Source organism: Vulpes vulpes, chromosome 13 (genome assembly GCF_048418805.1).
Source record: "Vulpes vulpes isolate BD-2025 chromosome 13, VulVul3, whole genome shotgun sequence".
NCBI lineage: Eukaryota > Metazoa > Chordata > Mammalia > Carnivora > Canidae > Vulpes > Vulpes vulpes.
This window is the reverse complement of record NC_132792.1, coordinates 133,226,154-133,245,935: the sequence shown is the minus strand read 5'-3', so window position 1 is coordinate 133,245,935 and position 19,782 is coordinate 133,226,154. Positions and strand designations below refer to the sequence as shown.

At 46.2% G+C, this 19,782-nt stretch overlaps 1 protein-coding gene across 3 annotated transcripts; it reads right to left on the bottom strand.

The window, feature by feature from the left end:
• Positions 1-3,421: 3,421 nt before the first annotated feature.
• On the bottom strand, positions 3,422-19,543 carry METTL13 (methyltransferase 13, eEF1A N-terminus and K55). 3 transcript variants are annotated; one of them, XM_026001292.2, is made up of 8 exons: positions 19,062-19,543; positions 16,733-17,492; positions 15,267-15,466; positions 13,471-13,666; positions 12,456-12,623; positions 10,958-11,173; positions 8,651-8,782; positions 3,422-7,142 (listed from the first exon to the last, which is right to left on the bottom strand). In XM_026001292.2, the coding sequence occupies exons 1-8, from the start codon at positions 19,212-19,214 to the stop codon at positions 6,868-6,870; spliced, it is 2,100 nt and encodes a 699-aa protein (XP_025857077.1). In that variant the 5' UTR covers positions 19,215-19,543; the 3' UTR covers positions 3,422-6,867. The 3 variants fall into 3 exon arrangements, with proteins under 3 accessions (XP_025857077.1, XP_072589120.1, XP_025857078.1); XM_072733019.1 differs by having other exon boundaries at positions 18,824-19,489; XM_026001293.2 differs by having other exon boundaries at positions 16,733-17,297; positions 19,062-19,489.
• Between the last annotated feature and the right edge of the window lie 239 nt (positions 19,544-19,782).

The window sequence follows — 19,782 nt, the reverse complement described above, 5'->3', positions numbered from 1 at the left end:
TTCTGGTGGCTGTTAGCTATTCTCGGATTGTGAATGCCTCCCTCCCATCTGCCTCTGTCTTCACTGTTCTTTTCCCCTGTGTGCCTCACCTGTCTCTGTCTTCCCTTCTGTTGTAAGATCTCGTCTGCAGATTTAAAATCCAGGATGATTTCATTTCAAGATCCCTAATTACACTTGCAAAGATCTTTTTTCCTGATGAAGTTCCCATTTACAGGATCCACGGGTTAAGATTTGGACATTACTTTTTTGAGGCCACTACAGGGATATTGGCATTTTTAAAAATCCAAATCAAGGGGCACTTCGGTGGCCCAGTGGTTGAGTCACTGCCTTTGGCTCAGGTCATGATCCTGGGGTGCTGGGATCAAGTCCTGCATTAGGCTCCCTGCAGGATCCATCTGTCTCTACCTCTGTCTGTGTGTCTCTCATGAACAAAATCTTAAAAAAATCCAAATCCATTATTTCAATCAAATTATATATTTTCCAACCTTTCCCATATGCACTATTTTACTACTATGATAGAAATGACTTACATCTTATCGTGGTAGGAAATTTGATATGCAAGCTCAGGTATGTTTTTATTTCTTATATGCTTCCTCAATTTACCTCCTTTACATTCTGTTAGCATAATCCCATTGTTCTGTTTACACCATTGCTTCTAAAATCAGGATTGGGAGGCAAATGGACCTCTGCCTCCGTGCAGTGTTCCACCATGGCAGATCTTGATTGGAGAGAGTCATCTCTCCATATGTATGGGAAGGCAGAGAGGGTGACAGTGGAAGAGTAGAGTAGATAGTATTGAGTGGAGAGAAAAACAGGTAAAGTAGGAGTCTAGGCCAGGCATGAGAGGAAAAAAGCAGGAGATAGGATTTATGTGAAACAGCTCCTTCAAAGAATTCTGCTCTCCCAAGGGGAATTTTGTAGACACCTCAAACTTCAGTGTGATCTTTAGTGCCATCTACTGGGAAGCATGGAAACCTGGTAAGACCTGAGCTAGGAAAACAAAACAGTGGGGTCCCACTTTCTTTCTTCTTTTAATTCTCTCTTTTTTTTCTTTCTTTCTTTCTAAGATTATTTATTTATTTATTTATTCATGAGAGACACAGAGAGAGAGAGGCAGAGACACAGGCAGAGGGAGAAGCAGGGTCCGTGCAGGGAGCCCAACGTGGGACTCGATCCTAGGTCTCCAGGATCAGGCCCTGGGCGGAAGGCAGGCGCTAAGCCACTGAGCCACCAGGGCTGCCCCAGGTCCCACTTTCAATCACTTTAAAGGTGTGGTTTTATTGAGACCAGACTCTTACCTAACAAACATGTAAGACTCTCAGCAAACACCCGATCATCTTCTGTTCATTCCTCACACTTTATGCACATGTGGTTCCAGAACTCATCCAGGTGCTGCAATTTATTCCCAAGCTAGACAGTGAGCTCTGTGATGTCAGGAGCTGTATCTCTTTCCTTTCTATTCTTGGCACAAGCATGGAGTTGGGCATAGAACAGCATCTCCAAAAATAAACAAATAAAAAATAAAAATAAAATAAAAAATAAACTATTGAAAACTCAGCCTAAGCGTTTGAGAGACTCTTGGGATGACTGGGTGGCTGGGTTGGTTAAGCGTCTGACTTCGGCTCAGGTCATTATCCTGGGGTCCTGGGATTGAGCCCCGCAGGCTCCCTGCTCAGTGGAGAGGCTGCCTAACCCTCTCCCTCTGCCCCTCCCCCTGCTCATGCTCTCTCAAATAAATAAAATCTTAAAAGGATTCTACCTCTTATCAACCGTTACTTATTGACAAATTTGTAGAAACAAATGACAAGACAAACTACAAGAGAAAAACTGGATTACCTATGGTTTAATGAAGTCCTCAAGAAGTACACTCAGGGCCAGTCATACTGGCGAATGGGCTGCTGAGCTCCATTGAGAAAAGCACCCTATAGAGCAAGCTGATCTCGCCCTACTGTCATCCACTCAAAGGGCTAAGAGATTGAGGTGTGCACGGGTGTACTGAAGTGTGAAATAATACAAAATACAAATTGGTTTCTGACCCCAGTTCCTGACATAGAGCTCCTAAAATTCCTGTAATTTCCTGGTTGATAGGAGCATCTTTTGTTTTAATGAGGTGACTCTTGGTAGGTTCCTGGATCAGAAAGACTATGCCATGCTTAGAAGCTTAGAATTGTCAACCCCCCTCTCATTCTCTGAGGAAGGGAGAGGAGGCTGGAAATTGAATTAACAATCAATCATACCTACATGATGAAGCTTCCATAAAACTCCCAAGAGTACAGGTTCTGAGAGCTTTCAGTAGAGACACGTGGAGACGCAAGGAGGGTGGCATGCCCAGAGTGCATGGAGGCTCCACACCCCTTCCCACATACCTTCCCTTGTGCATCTCTTCCACCTGTTTCTTCTTGAATTGTAACCTTTTATAATAAACTGGCAAGTTAACTGTTTTCCTGAGTTCCGTGAGCTGCTTTAGCAAATTATCAAACCTGAGGAGGGGCCATGGAAACCTCTGCCTTATAGCCAGTTGGTCAGAAGCACAAACAACCTGGACTTGGGATTTTGAAACTGGCATATTGAAGTGGAGTTGAGTAAGACAGGGGGTAGGGGGGAGTGGCTCTAGGTCTGCACTAACCTCAGGCAGAAGTGTCCAATTTTAACTGAATGTATGACACCTAGTTGGTGTTAATAAGTTGGAGCATTGCTTGGTGTGGGGGGAAAAACCTACACATCTGGTGTAAGAGTGTCATGAGTCCAGTAAAGGCAGTGTTTTTCCTAGACAAAGTGGGAGGAGAGCATATTCCATCAAATGACTGTTGCTGCTTGTATTTCAGAGCTAAGGCAGTAATGGGAATAGCATAGCATAGCTATAGCATATGTTATTAACATAGCTGCTCACATAAATTTTACCTCAGTGGTCCTCAACTTTGGCTGCACGTTATCACCTGGAAAGCTTTATGGCAAGTCTGATGCATAGGCTGCATCTCAGCCCAATTAAATCAGAATCTCTGGGGGTGGAGCCCAAACGGAAGTATTTTTTAGTTTCCCAGGTAGTACACTGTTGGTGGGAATGTAAAATGGTGCAGCTGCTATGCAAAACAATATGGTGGCTCCTCAAAAAATAAAAAATATAACTACTTATGATCCAGCAATTCCACTTCTGGGTATTTCTCTGGAGAAAATTAAAATACTAACTTGAAAAGATGTATGTGCCCCTGTGTTTACTGCAGCATTATTTATAATATCCAAGATATGAAAACAGGTAACCAAAGTGTCTACCATTGGATGAATGGATTAAAAAAAAATGTGTGTGTGTGTGTGCAACAGAATATTATTCTGCCATAAAAAAAGAAATCTTGCCATTTGAGACAACACAGATCTTGAGCCTATTATGCTAAGTGAAATAAGTCAAAGAAAGACAAATACCATATGTTCTTACAAGTGGAATCTTAAACAACAAAACCAAGGTCATAAATACAGAGAACAGATTGGGCGTTTGCCAGAGCCAGGGGTGGGGAGGTGGATGCAATGAGTGAAGGGGGTCAAAGGGTACAAAATTTCAGTTATAAAATAAGTCATGGGAACATAATGTACAACATAGCAACCATCATTAATACTACGATATTGTATATTTGGAAATTACTAAGAGTAGATCTTAAAAGTTCTTATCACACACGACAAGTTTCCCAGGTATGTTAGTTTTCTATTACTGCTGTAATGATTTGCCACAGACTTAATGGCTTAAAACAAAACACATTTATTATCTTATATCTCTATAGTGCAGAAGTCTGAAAGAGGTCTCACGGGGCTAAAATCAAGATGTTGGCAGACCTGCATTCCTTATTGGAGGTTCTTGGGGAGAATCCGTCCTCTGACCTCTTCTAGAGGCTCTATCTTCTAGAGGCTAACGAGCTCTCTCCTTCTTCAAAGCCAGAAACCATCAGTCAAATCGTTCTCATACTGCATCACTCGGACATTGACTTTTCTGCCCCCCTCCCACAGTTCAAGACCTTTGTGATCATGTTGGGCCCACGCAGATAATCAAGAAAAATCTCCTATCTTAAAGTCAGGTGATTTACAATATCAAATCCATTTGCTACATTAGTTCCCCTATGCAGCGTAATGTAACATATTCACATATTACCAAGATTAGGACATGGACATATTTGGGGACCATTATTACCATTATCAGATGACCCCAATAGGAAGCTGAGACTACTGGTTTACCCCATAGGAATGGACTCAAGAAATGGCTATTAGCAAGCTGAGCCCTGATGGAAGACTGGAGGCACACACTGAAAAACCAGTGTGTCGAGGGATGGTAGAGAAGGGGCAACAGCCAGCCTAATCAATTTTACATTGTTGCAGAACTTGTTGCAGGAGGAAGGGGTTATCAGGTGATTTATTATCACTCAGCCTCTGAGAGTCCTGGGAAGTGAAACTGTACATTATGCCAAGGATGCTGGGACCATCTCAAGAGTAGCCACTGCAGAAAATGGAGGTCACTTAACAGGATGGGACTTTAAGACATTTGGGACTGGTAGCTATCAGCTTGCTCCTTGTTTTACATTCACTCAGAGCCTGGGTGTATGCCAGATTCTCAAGTGCTCTGTAGGCTTTCCCCCATGGTGGAAGATGCAAATTACCTGCCCATAGGTTGAATATGGCTTGAAGATATTTTCTGACTGGCCATTATTTAATAGTCACACACACAAATACATTCAGGATGTCTGGCTTTTCTTAAAAGATCTAGCTTTGCTGGGAGAGCATTCCTGCAGGACAGCTCTCAGTTGGGAGAACAGTGGCTGCCTTTTGATGGAGCACTTATTCTCTGGTTTGCTGCAGGCTTCATCCTAGCCTGCTCAATTCATATATTTACGTTACTTGTCTAGTCTGGAAGGTATTTGAGTTCACAGGCCTCCCCCTCCTCCAGAATTCCAATGCCTCAAGTTAGGCAAAATTCTCATTAAGACCAATTTGCGTGTCATCAATGCAAAAGTGAACAGCTCTTAGATGTTAACTAGGCTTACTGCAGTGATCATTTAGCAATACACACAAATAATGAATACCCTCTCCTCACAACTTCAGGAGCACACCAAGGGGGCTTAAGACCAATGTCTGAGTAAACAGCCTGAGTCACGACGTGTACATGACCAAAGTGGTCTCCATTGGTACAAATCTCTCTGTCGGAAATGAAGCTGAAAGCTGCCCAACTATAATTTTTGTCCACTGATATTTCTTCAGTCTCTGGAGGAACACATACTCAACATCACTCTTCTTTCATACCCACAGACTTCCAAAATTTTGAAGACAACTATCATCACCCATGACAGCCTCTTCCCACTTCCAAAGGCTTTCCAAGAAGTCTGCTTAATTCCCTGGATGACTTTCCCAAGATATTGTGGAGACCTCATCTTCATTCTGGTAAATCCTGAGGTTGGCTGTGCCACCCAAATGTGCTATTCCAAAGTCAGCACAGCTTGAGAGTGAGAACAGAATGGCAGAGTAGATACTCTGACTCAGACCCCATTCCTTTATCACCTGTCCTAACACTGAGTGAACTTACAGATTAGAAAATAGAGGATTCCCAAACTAGAGCCCTTTGAGGTACAGGGGCATTGCAACACATAGTCTTCCCTTTACATATGGCTCCAGGGAAAGATCATCCCCTAAGAAATACCAAGTATTTGCAATGGATAAAATCCAAAAACCCTCTGTCCTTACATCCTTTCTCCTCAATGAGCTAATACAATTTTGTAAAGACGACACTCTAACTTTGAAATATGCTATACCTCAGGAGGTTAGAGTCCATTTGAAAGGACCTGTGAAGTAACTTGGGGTGGTGGATGGTGACGACATTTATTTTCCATGGTGATGCTCATTAAGTCAGCCTTGGCATAATTAGAGATGAAATTCAAGCCAATCTCTGAACTGCTGGTTTTAGTTTCAATAAACAGATAGGACTGATGTGAGAGGCTCAAGTAAGATTTGCGGTTAGATGTGGTTTTAATTTAACTTTCCTTTATCTCATTAAATGAGATAGTGTATGTGAGTCACTTAGTAAGTTACTGGAACATGTTCGTTTTTATTACTAATCCATGTTTTCTAGCCATTCTTAACCATCTTTACTTCCACCGCAGTCTTTACACTGGGTCCCACATATAGCTGTCACTCAATGAAGGAGAGTAAACTGATACTGGAGATTTTAGTCGACTGTCTCTGACATGCAGTTATGGGGCCATTTACATCCAACCCTTCCACAAGAACAGAACAAAGAGCTTAGGCTACAAGGCTGGGGTAGCTGAGGAAAGTTGTTAAAGTGGGTTAATAGATTCTTAAAACTTGGGATCATGTCAGCAGCAGTTCCATCTGGGGGGAGACAGAGTAGATTAGATGTTCTCACAAACCTGTCTCACATTTATGGAAATCCTACTCTCTTTATAGTCTTCTGGCACAGAATACTATGCTATCTCACTTGAGATCATTCCCACAGAACCAGTAGAAAGATAAAGTGAAAGCAAACCAGCAATCAAATTTGATTGTCTTCCATCCTAAGGAGCTTGGTGTATAGTCATTAAGGCATCAGCATCTGTTGGGGGCTCCAGCAGGGAATCCTACTCAAGGACACAGCACAGGAAGCAGAGGGGATCCAAGTATCCAAGTGGTACTAAAGAGGACAGGATGGGAAGGACATTTTTTATTTCCCCAGATCTTCAGGCAACCTCATTAAGCTGGAGGTCGCATGCAACTGAGTATGAAACCAAGAAAAATATGAGGCTTAAAAAATACTGTGCATTATAATTCTTCAATCTCTGGAAGGCTAGGAGCCCAAGGTCAGTGTGGGCAGGAAGCGGAACAGACTTCCCAGCCAAGCAGTCACACAATCTTCACGGTCTTGAGCATATCTGACAGTATGTAAGTGTCATCCCAACCCCTCGCAGGCTTCCTCAGGGTCTGCTCCAAGGCCTGGGCCATCTCCAAGAGCTCTGATGTGGCAAGTTTCTGCTCTGGGTGCAGCTGACAGAACAGGATCTCGTTTACTTCACCCTCAATTCGCCGGACATACAGGAGAGGGAAGACTGCTTTGAGCCCGGTCAGCACTGAGTCCTTCAGCCCCAAGTCCCGGCACACGAGGTTGAGGATAAAAACACCTATATGGTGGGAAGGAAAAGAGTCATATTCTTCAGATCAGGAGACATGCTGGAGACAAGACTCAGCTCTGAGGAATATACCAATTCCTGCCACAGGGAGGTTGGTGGCCTAGGAAAACAAAACTGCGGTGAGTCTGCAGAGAACACACCGCATATGAAGACAGAGAAGAGCATGGGGAATACGTGAACTACGAGAAAACCTGAAGCTAATTTTTGCTCTTCTGTGCTAACAAATTCCCATTCTCCGTGCCTCAGTTTCCCAAACAATTGCTTTGAGAAAGAAAGCATACCCCGAGAAAAAAATGTACCAATTCCACAGGGATGTTAGCTTCCTGACGTACATTATGGAATATTTATCAGCCAATAAGAGGACCAAGGTTACCATGACCTGTGACAACAAAGGTTCCAAATAACTCTGTTCACTCAAGTACCTGACACAAATCAAAACATCTGGGAGGCTGTCAATATGGACTAAGAACTCTCACTTCCCAGTCGCAAGGACTGGGGTTGGAGTGCAGCTTGTTACCTTGTGTCACCCCGGCAAAGATTCCTTACTTGGTTTCCTTATCTTAAAACAGGCTGCTACAAAGATGACACAGCACAGCCTAGTGCAGCCCACATGGAAAGAAATCAAGCGGTAGCTAGCATGACCAAGCTGGGAGAAATGTGAATTGCTACAACCTTGTCAAACTGTGTGGCAACATCTAGAAAACCCCAGCTTACCAGTAAACTATGATCCAAATTACAACCTTACCTACAAAAATGTTTTATATATAACCGTAGCTACAAATATATAACACACCTGCAAATATATCTCACCAAAAGGCATCTATTAGAATGTTGATATCAGTACTGCTTATAAAAGCCCCAAGTAGGAAATATCTAACACCAACAGCAGAATGGAAAAATGAATGTTGTATAGACACACAATGATACTACACACCAATATAAAGGAAAAAGGTAAACACAACGCTATGAATAAATCTCATAAAGATCATGTTTGGTGAAAGAAAGCAAACAGTATGTTCCATAAGATTCCATTTAAACGAAGAAAAAAAATGGGCAAAACTAAGCTGTACTGGGGGACCTGGGTGGTTCAGTGCTTGAGCATTGGTCTTCGGCTCAGGTCATGATCCTGGGGTCCTGAGATTGAGTCCTACATCAGGCTCACTACAGGGAGATTGCTTGTTCCTCTGCCTATGTCTCTGCCTCTCTCTGTCTCTCATGAATAAATAAATAAAATCTTTAAAAACAAAAACAAACCAAGCTATACTGACTTAAGTTAGAACAGGGGTTATCCTTGAGAGGAGGATGAGTTACTGGAAAGACCTAAAAGGTAGGCTTTCTGGGGTGCTGCAAATGTTCTGTGTTTGACGCTGGTAAATGGGTGTGTTCAACTCAGGAAAGTTCATTGAGCTACACTTATGACGTGCACATTTTTCATTTAAAAGAAAACAATTTTGAAAGGGCCCACCCCTCATCCCTCCCTAACCTTTTATACTTCCTACCTTCCGGAGTCAAGATGCTTTTGACCTTCTGCAGGAAAGGCTGGTCCACAAAAGCTGGTGGTGGACAACTCATGCCCAGTGTTGGATCCTTACTGTCTACATCAAACATGATGACATTGTAGCGGGGCCGTGCTGGGAAAGAGAAGCAAACATGTCTTTGTCTACCACAATTTACATTCCTACTCCCTATATTCCCTGTGACCTGTGGTGGCCACAGGTGGCTAAGTCAGAAGGATGACATGGACTCTGTCGTTTGCCTGTAAGGGCACAAAGTGCGCTGTCCAGGAAAGTCGGGGTCAATCAGGGTTCTGCTGTGAGCGCCTCACATGAAAGACAGGGCCTTTATCTGATCTTTTCCTCCATATTTAAAAGCACCTTCCAAAGGCACACACATTCATGGGGTCCATGCTAGCATGATTACTACTTGGTTAACAGTCCATCTATACCAGTAATTTTCAATCCAGGCAGAACATTAGTCACCTGGGAATATTCAAAATACTTTGAGAATCTGGGCTCCATTCCTGACCACCTGAGTCAAAAACCCTGGGGTGGGAGGAACAGGTCAGAGAGGAGATAGGAAGCCTCTGGTATTTTCCTTAAACTCCCAAGAAATTCCTAAATCAGGCAAAGTTGAGAACTACTGCTAGGCAGCAAATCAGCTGCCTAAGCCTTTAAGGGCTGACTCTGCAAATGGCTGAGGGAGAAAATGCCCTCAAATTAGTTAGTGTATCTTTTCTAGTCCTCAAACAATAGCTGGCTCAAGAAATATTTTGCTAAATGAGAAAGAACTGATGATGCATTGGATGAGCTCCTTGCTATAATGAAAACAGTTTTTACAAGGGGTAAGCCTACAATACTACTGACTTTTAGCAAACTTTGAGACTATGATATCAATTATTCAAGAATTCATAAATATGGACTTAGGACTAGTACATGACCATAACAGGGCATAGCACAGATCTTGTTTGGGTTTCTTAAGAGAGCAGAACATGTCAGCTTCAGCTCATCAAAGTCCAAGAACAACCATTGCCCACATTTGTAGGAGTCCTCCAATGATCTGGAAGGTGGTTGTTAGAGGTGACTGCCAGATTATTCAAAACCCATCAACCAGCTGTCAATACAGCAACATGTCACCCACTGACAGCCTGCCATGAGCCTAGGGCAGTTTTCAATGTTTCACATGTACTAGCTGTGTTGGGCCTGGGTCCCCACACTGGCCCCAGCCTCAGAGGTAATCTCTGAAGCTCTGATATCCTTAAATTCAGTTTGCAATTAAAATCTCTGCACCATCTGTTCACCCCAGCACCAAGGTACTCACCCCAGGCATCCTGCTTTGCCACACCTTTACTGGGAGATGCCCTAATCCAGTGAGAACCAGAGTATCAGCGATGGAATGGGCAGACCAGGAGGGGTGGGTGGCCTGAGCTCACCAGGTCCACTTAAGACTGAACCAACCTGACTGACTTCTCCCTGAGGGGCTCAGGCTCGGGAAGCACCATCCTCAGCCTCCATATGAAGTGGCAAAAGGATCACAGAGCTGTTGCAGAACATTAATATGTCTTTTGTCATAAATCAGTGATACGAATTATTAGAGCAAAATGGAGTCTCAAGTCCAGCAGCAGCACGGCCATCACCATCCCCACGGAGTAGCATCTGCCTCAGGGTTCCTGAACCTCAGCACTACTGACATTTGGGGCCAGATAATTCTTTGTCATGGGTGGCTGTCCTGTGCACTGTAGGGTGTTTAACAGGATATTTGGTCTCTACTCACTGTCAGAATTACCATCACCCTGCAATTACAAGCACCAAAAACACGTCTGCAGACACTGCCTGATGCTCCTCAGCTCTACAACCACTGATCTACATGAACGCTGTTTTGCTCGATCTCTGGCTTCACCTCCAGCTGAAAGACTGAAAAAAAAAACACTCCCAACACACACCCCAACTTTTCTTCCTCTTTTCCTCACCCACTACAGACCTTAGGTTTCTTGGGAGGATGAGGAAGTGACAAGAACCCAGAGTCAGAAAAGAATCAGGTGCTAACTGATCTGTTAGCACCACAAGGGCAGAAACGGACTGTTTCACTTGGTGCTGTAGCCCAACCCCTAGTACAGTGCTGAGCACATGGTCGACACCCTGTATTCACTGAATCAATACATCAACCAAGGAATGAACAAATCTACAGGTCTAAGACTGGGACAATGCTAATACTGCCGTCTTAGAGATGAATTCTAGAGGCCCTTGCAGGCCTGACAACCTTGGATTAATCTTCCCTCAGCACCCCTCCAAAGTCTTCAATAGCAGTACCTTCTCTTCCCGCCAGGCTGGTAATATAGTCCAGGCCATCTGCAATATGGACCTTCATCCGCTCGCTCTGGGAGAAGCCAAACCACTGAGTGGCCACGTCCAACATGGAGGGGTCGATCTCCACAGCATCAATGCAGGACTTCGGGAAATGATCGTGGACAAAAAGGGGGAGGCTGCCCCCACCCAGGCCTACCACCAACATTGCCAGGGGGGTCTCTGCAATAAAAGAATAAAGTATCATTTGACAATCTGCTCGCTGACAGTTTTTTACCATCCTTGGGGACGGGAAAGGAGGAAGTTGGATTACTGGCTCTGCCCAGGGGACACACCGTTTAGAGGCCTAGCCTCTCTGTCTCATCCCAGAAATGTAGAAGCCAATCTGACATCTGAAAACTCACCCCTGGTTACACAATCCTTTCTTTACTAGATCCAGAAGCTGAACCAGTGTGTTACTATTACACACCTTTAATGATCCCCAAGCACTCAGCTGACATCGTATCACCATCCCTAACATAAGCATTATTAGATTCCCCATAGTAACTGGGAGGGATGATAGCCAACATCTCTCTCAAGATCACAAGGCAGTGGAGATGCAATGCCCTCTGCCCAGCTTTCAATTCAAAGGCCACAACTGCCCTCTCAGACACATAGCCTAGCGACAGCAATCCATGTGAGTGAGTTCCAGAAATCACAGGAAAACAAAGGCCCAAATCCTAGCTGTAAGTAGAGAAACCTCAGCTACCACAGGAGGATAGAAGTCAAGAAACAAGAATCACCCAAAGGAGACACTAAATATAGGATTAATATCTGAGGATTAAACCTAAGAACTGAGACTTTAGGGACATACATCAGCACCTATACAGGCCAAAAATACTGGGTGTTTCAGTAAGACACACTCAGGACTTCAGGTGAACAGCTACAAGCTTAGATAGAAAAATGAGTACTTTTTTACTACTGTAGTTGGAGCCAAACCTGTTATTAGTAATAAGGCTAAGACTGTACTGCCTACAATATAGGCTTTTTTCTTTAAGTAGAAATTCAAGTAAGAATTGCATCTGGTGCTCAAATTATAACACATGACTGAAAAGCCAGAAATTCTTCTAAAATGCAAAGGCATTTTTGGAGTCATGATTTTTAAAGGTTAATCTGGTTTCATGGGTAGACTCATAAGCAGACACTCATCAAACTGAACAACTTAAAATCTGTGTACTTTGTGTCTCGTTGAATATATTTTATACCTTAATATTTTAAATAAATTAATAAACAAAAAATTTAGACATCCACACATGCAGCCTTTTCAAGATCACAATTAGAGTTGAGGGAAAAGTTACTGAATGTTTATTAAATTAACTTGGGAGATGGCTGGGAATAAGAAAGCTTTGCTGTATGAGCATTTGTTGGTCTCTAATCGCTGTGCTCAGAGCACAAGCCAGCTGACAGGGCATCCATCTGCAATCTTACAGGCCCCTCCTGTGGAGGGCAGGGGCACTTCCCTCACCTAAGAGCAGCTCCGGGTTTCTCAGCAGGGCAAGGCCAGCAATCATTGCTTTGTGGTGTTCACAGCACAGGTAACTCTTGTCAATGGACTGCCCTGGGGCTGCTGAGAGGTCCTCGGGAGTGTTAGCAGGCCGCTGCTTTTTCCTGTCCTTTTTCCGTTTCTTCTGGGCTAAAGAAGAGATAGAGATGATGAGGTCCTATGCTTACTTAGCACTGTAGTCTGTGGAAGGGAGCCACATCAGCAGCACTGTGCTGTAGTGAGCTTGATCAACTCAAAACCCACACCACTGGGCATGGAGCCTACTTAAAAAAAAAAAAAAAAAAAAAAAAAATCCCAGAGGACATGGCCTAGATCTACACTGCCCAATACTGTAACCTCCAGCCACTTGCAGCTATGGAAATGTAAACATTAATACAATTTTTAAAAAAGACTCAATTCCTTACTTGCACCAGCCACATTTCCCATGATCAGGAGCCACACATGGTTACTGGTGACCATATTGGGCAGTTAAGTGATTAGTAAACATTCCCTCCAATGTAGAAAGTTCTACTGAATAGCACTGGGCTAGGTGACCTCTAAGGTACTCACCAACTCTAAAGCCCCTCTGAAACATGCTAGCAGGTGGCACTATGGAGAAGCTCTAAATGTTTCTGGCTCATCTCACAGAAGTTTACTAATGAATATAATACAGATGCATATGAAGCAACATGCAAAACAGCCTCTAAACTGAAGGCATTAAAGTGATAATCACAACTATTTGGTGAACCACCTCTCCAGCCCATCATTTCAGACCCAGGCTCTGCTCAAGAATAACATACACCTCTATTTTGCTTATTGCCACTTACATTTTAAGAGCCCAGATGGTAACAGGACAACTTGCAGAGCCCTGTGCCTCTGACCACAGGTACCCAGTTCTGTCCTACATCTTAGCCAAGCTGCCAGGTCTTTCTACCACCCAGATGGAGAGTCTAGCCATGTCCACTTGGATCCTATTAGTGTGTTGATGATACCTCACCTCTGTGAGACGCATCCTTCAGCAACCTTGCTTCTGACTGCACCACATTCCTGTTGCTAAGGAAGATCAGCCGCCGGAAATAGTGCTTGTCATCCCCCTGCACATCCTCAACCACGTAGCTGCCACTCAAGGGACTGCAGTTTTGGTGCTGAACGGTCCGGACCCCAATGTCCCCACCCACAGACAGAAAGGGCACCTGAAGATATAAAAAGAGATGTGGTCAAACACCACCTCAATTAAGAAACGTGAGGAATTATAACCCTTTCCCTTTGTGGGTGTATGAGGAATCCCCATATCAAGGTTCTAGACAGCAAAAACTTCCAAGGTTTGCCTTGAACTTTCCTGGAGCCTTTCAACACATCCCAAAAGATTTAATTCACTCTTCTGAAAACCAACTGAACACAAAGATTTCCAAAACCCTCAGTGAAATGCAATGGGTTCTCCCTAAGAAAAAAACATGAGTGGGGATCCCTGGTGGCTCAGCGGTTTAATGCCTGCCTTCGGCCCCGGGCATGATCCTGGAGTCCCGGGATCGAGTCCTGCATCACGCTCCCTGCATAGGGCCTGCTTCTCCCTCTGCCTGTGTCTCTCTGCCTCTCTCTCTGTCTCTCATGAATAAATAATAATATCTTAAAAAAGAAAAAAAATGAAACAAAACACATGAGTTTCTCTTTAAGAATCCTCAAAGGACTTTCCATAAAAGCTAGAGGGAACACTCAGGAGAAGACTATAACTATGAGAGAAGGAGCCTGAACAGGGATAAAGACAACAAAATCCAGAGGGAAAGCAAAAATTTCAAGTTTGGAAAATCTCTCCCTTCCCCCAATTATTCTCACATTTTCCCTTATTTTTTCTAAACAGGAAAAAAACTAGGAGAAAAATACATTTTCCCCCCAGACTTTTCCATTTATCTTTCTAATCTTTACTCTCTCTTTCTAATCATTTCTCTTTTCTAATCTTTTAAAGACCTCCAAGAAAATGTCATAATCACCAGGGGCCTCTGACTTTACAGAAATGTAGGCATTGGACAGAAGGTGCCAAATGACCTCCCCACAGGATCCACATCTCTCTGGTGGACACCAACCCCAGAGTCTGCCAGGAAGAATCAAGCACGTTCATCTGCAAACACTAGACAGCCTAGTGGGCAGAACAACAGGCTATAACCTGGGAGTCTAGGTTCATCTTTTCAAATCTGTTACTTCAGCAACAAGCTTCTAGGGACCCTGGCCTTCCTATCCATCATGGATAAAGTACCTGCAGTACATTCACCAGTCAATGAGCAGGATGGAACAAGACAGTATAGGCTGATGAATACCATAACACTACTTGCCAAAGTAGTGTTTTCCTCCACAGGAAAATACCTGACCAGCAATACTAATATCGTGAAAACTAACCTGAGCTGTTTTTGCCTCTTTTCCATTCTACACTCAGATAATGATGGTTCTAGAAAACAAAATGGTCAAGGAAGGCCTGCACAAAAAAGGGTAAGGAGAAACATTCTGAGCAATGCACAGTATAAAGAGCTGGAGTCTGCAAGGGGAAGAGCATTTGTGGAGTCTCAAAGGCCACACAAACACAGATGCTACTATGGGTCTCCAAAGAGCAACTACTCACCTTCCTCTCACTACCTGAAGCAAGAGAACTAAGTACTGACCACTCAGTTCTGAGGTGTTGATATGCCCTCCAGGAACAGCCTAAGGGAAGAGACACTAGTCCCAGCTCCAAAACACCTTCTGCCTTCCTACCTAATACGACTTCTCTAGAGATCTGTGAAAGCTCTGCCAAAGCTTTGTTACCTGCTGCTGGCTGGGCATCCCGGCAGGAGCCAACTCCATGACTCTGGCTGACAGCTCGGCCTGGATGCTGTCCATGCCTTCATACTGCTGACCTCGGTGGAGGGCCACTGTGATCAGCCTCCTGAAGCCTGCACTGGCCGCCAGCTGCTTCCGACCCTCCTCCATGCCAAAGAGCCACTCGGTCTCCCGACCCTGGGGGACTGGAAAGAGGCAGCTGATGACAGGGAGTCCAGGGAAGAGTGTTCAAGCCCCAATCAATATGACCTACATGGCCATGAGTCAGCCCTGGCGTAGGCCCAGCATCCCTTCCGAATGTGACCCACTGAGGGTTATCACTTCCCTAGTACACAAGGCTCAAAGCAAAGCAGCCATCAGACACATGGTAGGACCCACATGACCCTGTGTGTAAGAGGAGAGAGGCAGGCACCTACTGCAAGAAAAATAGCAATAATGCTAACGCTTACTGCATGCCAAGCAGTATTCCAAGAAGTTTACAAACAGAAACTAATTGAATTCTCACAGTAGTCTAAGGTACAGGTGGTATTAATATTCCCATTTATAAATGAGGACATTGAGACACAGAAGCTGAATTATTTGCCCAAGTTATTTGCCAATTAATTTCCCACACAATTAGTAAATGGTGAGGCTGGGACTTAAACCCAGGCAGTCCAGCCCCAAATTCCATGCTTATACTGGTTATACCATTTGTTCCCAAAGGTAGACAGGTAGGATTATGGAATACTTGGGAAAATAGCTCACCTGTCAGCAAATCACCAGCATGATGATTTCAACACCTTGCCATTGTCTAGAATTTGCTACTTTTGAAAGCACTTCCTCATCCTTATCATTAAACACCACTATCGTTTATTAAGCACTTACCATGTGGGAGCAGCACCCTAAGAGACCTTACACTTTTCACACCTATATGACACAGTCAACTAAATCACTTTATAGATGAGGAAACTCAGGCACAGAAAGAAAAGGAATGTCTGAGGTCACAACACCAAGAACAAACAGACTGAGCTAGAACTGGAACCCAAATAGTCAGTTTTTAAGCTACTACTCTGTACTGTCTCCCTAAATTCAGCAGAGAAGCACAGCAAATTCCCCCCAAGTCATGCAGCTCACAGGCTACAGAGCTGACTCTGCTGCTTGTTACTCCATGTTACAAAGTAACTCTCAACACTGTGAGACTTACCTAAATTGATCTGTCTTTCTCTCCTCCCTATCAAACCCATTCTCACACTTCACCAAGCTTTTGCAATGAAGATGTGAAGAAATATGCCTCAAATCTTAAGTAGGTAGCTGGGCAGCTGCTACTCCCTGTTCCTCAGGCCTGGACTAGTCTAAACTCTTGAAGTGCCACCCCCTGCAAGATAAAATCGGCCAAAGCATACCCATCCACCAAAGACCCAGCCCCTATGAGCCAGCCCCTCCAGGGAAGAGAGGGAGCAATCCCAACTCACTGATGAAAATGGCAAAATGATTGTCCCGCGATGGTTTCACAGTGGGGCTGTCCACCACGTGGAGGGTGTAGCGTGGCTCCCCCGTGTCCCCATCGCACAAGTCCAGAGATACACTCCCCAGCCCGGCCTTGCGGTACAGCTGGCTGCACAGCCAGGCATACTGCTGCCGCTCCCGCACCGCCTCAGCCAGCCGCTCGGCACTCTCCAGCCGCACAGGCTTGCCCTGCTCCTGAGCACAGAGCTCAAAGATTTGAAGGGCAGAGCCAGGGACTGGCCTGAACTTGGTCATGATGAAGGCAAAAACAGGTAGGGAGAACCGAGGCTCTGCTTCCAGCACCTGGTCCTGGCTGTTGGCCACCTGGTGTACCCTCACCATCCACCCCTCCCGAGAGAAGTGACCCACTGCTTTCTTCAGGATGTGAGCCTGAGCCAGGGAGATGCAGAGGTAGCGACCGCCCACCTGCAGGACACGGCCAACCTCAGCCAGCATCCTGTCCACTTGGTGCAGGGTCTTCTCCTCCTCGTCCGTCAGGACAGCGTCCAGGGTGCCCTTATCCAACACCACCTGGAAGGAAGCATCAGGAAACTCCATCTGTGTCATGTCCATCTTCAAGAAGCTCATCTGGGGCCGTCGGCTGGCATTCCGCTCCTTCATTTGCTTGATGACCACCTCACTGATGTCGATGTTCACTATATCCTGATAGCCCACATCATACAGCTGTTCACTGAGCTCTGAGTTACCGCACCCAATCACCAGTACCTGAGGGAAAAAGCCAACAAGATGAAGGTGATCAAGGTAAAGGAATAACTGGCAGATACTTCCCAGAATCAAGTCTCCACATGGCTGTCAAGTTCTTAGAAGATGCAGATGCTACTGTCAGGAGAGAGCACCATTACAGAGGTGATTCTAGGCTCCGTCTTGAAAAACTAGGGCTTTAAGAATCTCACTTTGAAATCCACATTCATGGGGCAGCCCGGGTGGCTCAGCGGTTTAGCGCCGCCTTCAGCCCAGGGCGTGATCCTGGAGACCTGGGATCGAGTCCCACGTCAGACTCCCTGCATGGAGCCTGCTTCTCCCTCTGCCTGTGTCTCTGCCTCTCTCTCTCTCTTTCTGTCTCTCATGAATAAATAAATAAAATTTAAAAAAAAAAAGAAATCGACATTCAGCCACAATGATGCAAAGTATGTAAAAAGGGACTTTCCATATTACAAAAACAACCTAGTCCAAGCTTTCCCTGAAGCAAGCATTGAACACTCAAGAAGGGAGAGAAGTCACAGAATCTAAAAACAGTAGTTTGAACTCAAACCTCCTGTTTTACTCTTGAAAACCTTGCTGTGGCATAACTCTATTCCACTCATGGTTTCAGGTCCACCTGACCATATTCTGTTACTTTGTGTGTTTCAGTTGGCTCCACCACCAGTACAGGAGCCCAAAGCAGAGCTTGAACTCACAGCCCAGAGACCAAGACCTGAGCTGAGCTCACAAGTCAGACACTGACTGAGCCCCCCCGGTGCCCACACTCTCCTATTTTCTAAAGCCAAACTTAAAACACAAGTTGCCACCTCCCTCTGTGGGGCAACTGCACATTGATCCTAAAATATTCTCCCCCAATGTCACTATCTCTAGAAAAGTGCATAAATCTTAGACTAGATAGGATTGAATTTAAAAGCCCATGTGGCCGCTGACTACAGGTATGATCCTGGGCAAGAAACAGGCTCTCAGAGCCTCAGTTTCCATGTCCCTGCAATGAATGAGCCTTACAGAATTTATTATGAGATTTCAACTGTTGAACACACATAGCACCCAGCACGAGGCTTGGCACGTAGAGCGTCCTCCAAGAACATTATTACATTTACTCGCTGCCTCTTCCCCACCTGCACTACATACAGTTCCGTCTCCATCAATCGCTGGCACTGTACTCCCCAGCTGTCCTTTCTGGAACGTGCCTTAGGGCTCTTGTTGCTTATCAGCTAAGCACGGTGCCTGAAATTAGGAGGCCAGCCACACCAGTTCCGTGAACGGGCTCCCGTCTCCGGACAGCCACAGGCACTATCTGCCCTACAGGGGTGGACAGGGACAGAATCACCCACCACGGCTCCAGGACGCCATCTCCGCCTGGACTCCCCCAAAGGATCCCTCTTCCAGGGAGATCAGGAACGCGAGGAGGGGCTGGCGGCAGGAGGTCTGTTCTCCGAAGCCTTGAAGCGACATTTCTAACTTCCTTTGACCGAGCGGTGCGGGGAACCCGGGCCCCACCACGCACCCGGCGCGGACGCCCCGCTCGGTGCCCGGGGTCCGAGCACACCCAGGACGCCAGGCCGCGCTCACCTTCTCCCGGGGCTTGATGTACTTGTGCAGCAGCCCGCACAGCTCCAGGTAGCTTCCATACCACTCGAAAGCCTTCTTCCCTCGCTGCTGGAAGAACTTGTCCCAGTAGTCAACGGAGCCGAAGTCCTTCGAGCTTCTGGGTAGGAGGTTCATGCTGCCGGCGTCCGACTGGCCCACTCGCCCCAGGAGGGACCATGGGGCGGGCCCCCAACGCGCGCCGGCGGCGACCCTGCGGCGGGAGTCGTTCCGCACAAACACCCTCACTGACGTCTCCCCCGCTCCAAGCCCAGAGGGATGACGCTTCCGCGCCGCGCCCACACGCCAGACGCCGAGCGGACCCCACGGCGACCCTCCTCCCGGCCCCAGGCCGCGGCCCCACGTGCGCGGCCCTCACGCTGCCTCAGAGCGGGGACGCGGGACCCGCAACCACTTCCGGGGGCGCGGCCGCGCGATTGGCCGGACACGCAGCCCCGCCCCGCGCCGAGGCTCTGGCACCTCATTGGCCGGGACGCGCTCGCCACGCGCCTGCGGGGTCCACGCGGGCGCCGAGCGTGCCCCTGCGCGCCGCAGGAGGGGGCGGGGCCTCGGGCCCAAGTCTGGGCGGAAGGGGCCGCGCTTCCGGGGCCGCCCAGTCGGCTGTGCGCGCCGCGCGGGTCCTCCTCCCCGAGTGTGAGGCTTCCCCGCGCGGCCCTCCCGGCCGGGTGGCCCGTTCCGCTCCGAG

Coding starts and splice junctions, on each gene's coding strand:
- METTL13 (XM_026001292.2), bottom strand. CDS start 19,214: ATGAACCTCCTACCCAGAAGCTCGAAGGACTTCGGCTCCGTTGACTAC. Junction 12,624..13,470: donor GAAGGATGCGTCTCACAGAG/GTGAGGTATCAT, acceptor TCTCTTCTTTAG/CCCAGAAGAAACGGAAAAAG. Junction 11,174..12,455: donor AAACCCGGAGCTGCTCTTAG/GTGAGGGAAGTG, acceptor CTTTTATTGCAG/AGACCCCCCTGGCAATGTTG.